This window comes from Notothenia coriiceps, unplaced genomic scaffold, assembly GCF_000735185.1.
Source record: "Notothenia coriiceps isolate Sejong01 unplaced genomic scaffold, NC01 NC01_scaffold00037439, whole genome shotgun sequence".
Taxonomy (NCBI): Eukaryota; Metazoa; Chordata; class Actinopteri; order Perciformes; family Nototheniidae; genus Notothenia; species Notothenia coriiceps.
The window spans coordinates 1-3713 of NW_011370140.1; the positions used below are offsets into that span (position 1 = coordinate 1).

At 40.9% G+C, this 3713-nt stretch overlaps 1 protein-coding gene across 1 annotated transcript in view; it reads right to left on the reverse strand.

Annotated features, from left to right (window-relative positions):
* Positions 1–36: 36 nt before the first annotated feature.
* LOC104967540 (carnitine O-acetyltransferase-like) overlaps positions 37–3713 on the reverse strand; it is a 6551-nt gene continuing 2874 nt past the window's right edge. Inside the window, exons 3-6 of the mRNA XM_010797028.1 lie at positions 3164–3282; positions 2898–2951; positions 2197–2362; positions 37–402 (exon numbers count right to left, since the gene is read on the reverse strand). Of these exons, the coding sequence (XP_010795330.1) occupies positions 37–402; positions 2197–2362; positions 2898–2951; positions 3164–3282 (705 nt within the window). The remainder of the gene's footprint in view (positions 403–2196; positions 2363–2897; positions 2952–3163; positions 3283–3713) is intronic.

Here is a 3713-nt window from a genome sequence, read left to right on the forward strand (position 1 = left end):
TATTATATAATATATAATATATATATCATAATAAGCTTATATAACTTGATAACTCAAAGGAAAATTGAACAGTAAAAAACTGTGCTTCGACGGAGTCTTTCTAAGAGGTTGCCCATCACTGCTGTGGGAATTGTAGTCTTCTATGCTCTGGTTGACTACAGACGTCATGATTAGGTGGCCTTTCTTATCAAAACGAAATACTGGCTCTAACAGGAGTGTTATCTCACCCTTGTTGAGGTTGACGTAGGCCTTGCCCCAGGAGTCTCGGTGCTGCGTGGTGAGGATGCCCACGGGCTCCATGTTTGTTTGAGAGGAGGAGCTGCAGATCCTCTCCAGCTGAACACAGAACTGATCCGCTGTCAGTGGAGTGCCATCACTGTTGTACACCTCCAACACAAAGAACTGAGTGCATGTGGAGGGAAGACAGGAAAGGCTCAGTCAGGCTTCTCATATAGTAAGCACACAATCATCTTTATTTTACTCAAACTGGACGACTGAACTCTACTGTGCTTGTTGACTTTTCTAGAGCATTAGTGTAAGACCGTGTGAAGCTTAAAGAGCCATTCTAAATGTGACTTGTGATCTGGATCTGGATTAATACTGAGCAAAACCCAGAGATATCGCGCTCAGTGGGGGATGAGTATTCCCCGCTGAATCTCTATTTAGCATGTTTCACTCTCTGATTGTTCTTGAAAAGAATGAGTATTTCAGAGTGTCACTAGATGTGGATATTGTTAACTTACATGCACTATTTCTCTTTCTGTCTGATGTGTTCACTTTGAGTTTTATCGTGAAGAACCGTCCGGAAGTGTTACCAGATGTTGTCAAGTGTTACGTGGGAGTTACGTGTTGTATGTGTTATCCGAAGATGGCGGTGTGCTGAAATAAAGTGTCGTGCTAAGACAAAAGTGTGTCTTATTATCGAGTAACAGATATTCTCTGGAAGTTCAAGGAGTTAGCTTTGCAGGGCCATCATCCTAAGAGGCTTTAGGGTATATTGATGCATCAAGGGCTGAGACGTTATGGACAATCTTGAAGAAGAGAACTAGTTCAACCGTTTTGAGCATTTCTGTGACACTGCTGTCCAATTTATAATCTCTAACTGCACCTCTACGTTATACTGTTTCCAGAGCATCCTTTTCTTTATAGGTGATAATTAGGCCCCTGGTACCAGAAGAGCTTAAAGGTCCCATGTCATGGCCATTTCTACTGATCATAATTCCATTGTTGAGGTCTACTAGAATAGATTTATAATGTTTTCCAAACTGACATTGGTTTCTCATACAGCATCTCTGTATAGTATGTGTATTCACTCTCTGTGAAGCCCAGTGGCCGTCTGCGAGACAGCGAGACACATCGAAACTCAGCCCGAACACACACCCGCAGCCTCGCCGCGTTAACCAGCGGAGCAGCAGCTGAGAAAAGATTAAGTGAGTGTGTGTGTGTGTGTGTGTGTGTGTGTGTGTGTGTGTGTGTGTGTGTGAGGAAGTCCGTGGATTGGTCCAAATTGACCAATCCGCGGACTTCCTCACACACACAATGTAACGGCTCCGCGGACGTAATGTAACGGCTCCGCGGATTGGTCAATTTGGATCAATGGGTCCATTTGGGTATGGGCACATCACTGTACCCAGGAAGAAAAAGAGAAATGTCCATCGAGGCGTTCTGGGGCAGCATAGACAGGACTGTGTTAGAGTTTTACTCCCTACAGGGTGTACTTTGAGGGTTTGTGACTCTGCAGACCGTTTACATGCAGAAAAACCTTCATAACACACAAGGGGATGGGTAATAACCAGAAAAGCATGACATGGGCCCTTTAAGCAAATGTGCAACGTTGACCAGTGTAGTTCCGTCTAATCCAAAAATGTATGTATCCACAAGTAGCAATAAGATTGACTCCAACAAAAATACGTCTCCGGTAAGTTTGGTTGACTCTTTACTTAAACAAAAGATATCAGTACAAACACATATTTTCAAAGGTCAAAAAAGGATATCGCTCCGTGATTCTTTTCTCCTTCTCATTACCAGCAGCTGCGGTCGGCTATGACGTCAATTTTACAACGGCTGGTTTAAATAAATGATATAATAATAACACTAATAACAAAGGATTGCAATGTTCAAATATATCTATATACACACAAAATATATCAAATTATACATTTTAACATATGCCTCCTACAACCAGTGTTCACTCACCTGATGGTTGTGCACTACAGTGATGTGTGTCGGGGGTCTGGAGCCTTTGGCATGGTTCACCACCGAGTCGCTCTTCAGGCCGGGGATACGGCAGGACGACAGCACCTTGTAGTACTGATTCATACACAGGGGCTTCGCTCCCATAAATTCAACTGGCAGGGTCTCACTGCAAAAAATATTCATGACTCAGCTGATTAGTTACAATATTCAAAGCGCTACGGTGTTTTAAAACGTGGGTTCACTCGTGTGAAAAAAGCGTATTATTCCAAATGATGTTATAAATAGACTCTCCACTAAATTGGGAGAATCAAATCAAATCAATCTTTATTTGTATAGCCCAATATCACAAAACACATTTGTCTCAGTGGGCTTTACAGACTCAAACAAATAACAACATTGTAAATGATGGAGTTACAGCTAAATGAAAATACAAGATAGAAAAGACCTGTTCCAGAACAACAGCGTACAAATCAGCTGGCTTAGTGATGATTTGTGACAATTGTTAATGTAATAAGCTGCATTTTCATACTGTGGACCTTTCTTTAAGAAGGAATGGTAGACTGCGTGACCCAATAAGAACACAGTTGTTTACTTGTTCTTATTATAGGCAAGAAAAGCAACCGGAGGCTAGGAGACAAATCCATTAATAGGACTAAATAAGCAGGAGTCAACAAGGAGGATATTATGAGCACGGTACTCACTTGTCAATCATTGTCTTAAAGTCCAGAACACCTGCTATCAGTTTGGCAGCAAACCTAAACAGAGAGAACATGATGTTATTCAAAAAATAGTTCAGAAGTGATTTTTAAATGACCAAACCATTCGTGTTTATGGTTAAAATATACCAATATGCATCTAAATCAGATAATCATAATGTATGCTTTCATTGTTTCAGAGTAACACAAGAATGCATCTCTGCTACCTGTCTGGAAATGGGTTGGATATAAACTGAGAGGACATGTGATACCTTATTTGTCCCTGTTTATCTCTGAAGTTCATGCGGGGTAAGACCAACCCGGGACTTGAATGCACCACCACGGGCAACCGGTAGTCCAGATAAGCAATCTGCACCCACCATTGTGACAACTTCAAAGACAGAGAGAAACAGAGTCAATAACAGATCAATAATACACTCTATGAAAAGGAAATAGGTGAAATGTCAGAGGGGTTTTCAAATACATTAGGCAAAGAACAAAATCCTCACAGGTCGTGTCAGGGCAACGCATCTCAAGTCAATTTGAATTAACTTAAAAATAGATTAAAAAAAGATTATATGATAATGATAATAATTATAAATACTATAACACTTATAATGACTATTATCATGATTACCTTAAAGGTCCCATGACATGGCCATTTCTACTGATCATAATTCCATTGTTGAGGTCTACTAGAATAAATTTACATTGTTCAATGTTCCAAACTCAGATTGGTTTCTCATACAGCATCTCTGTATAGTATGTGTATTCACTCTCTGTCCTACACGGCTTGTTGGAGCTCCTGCCCCCCCCCCCCCC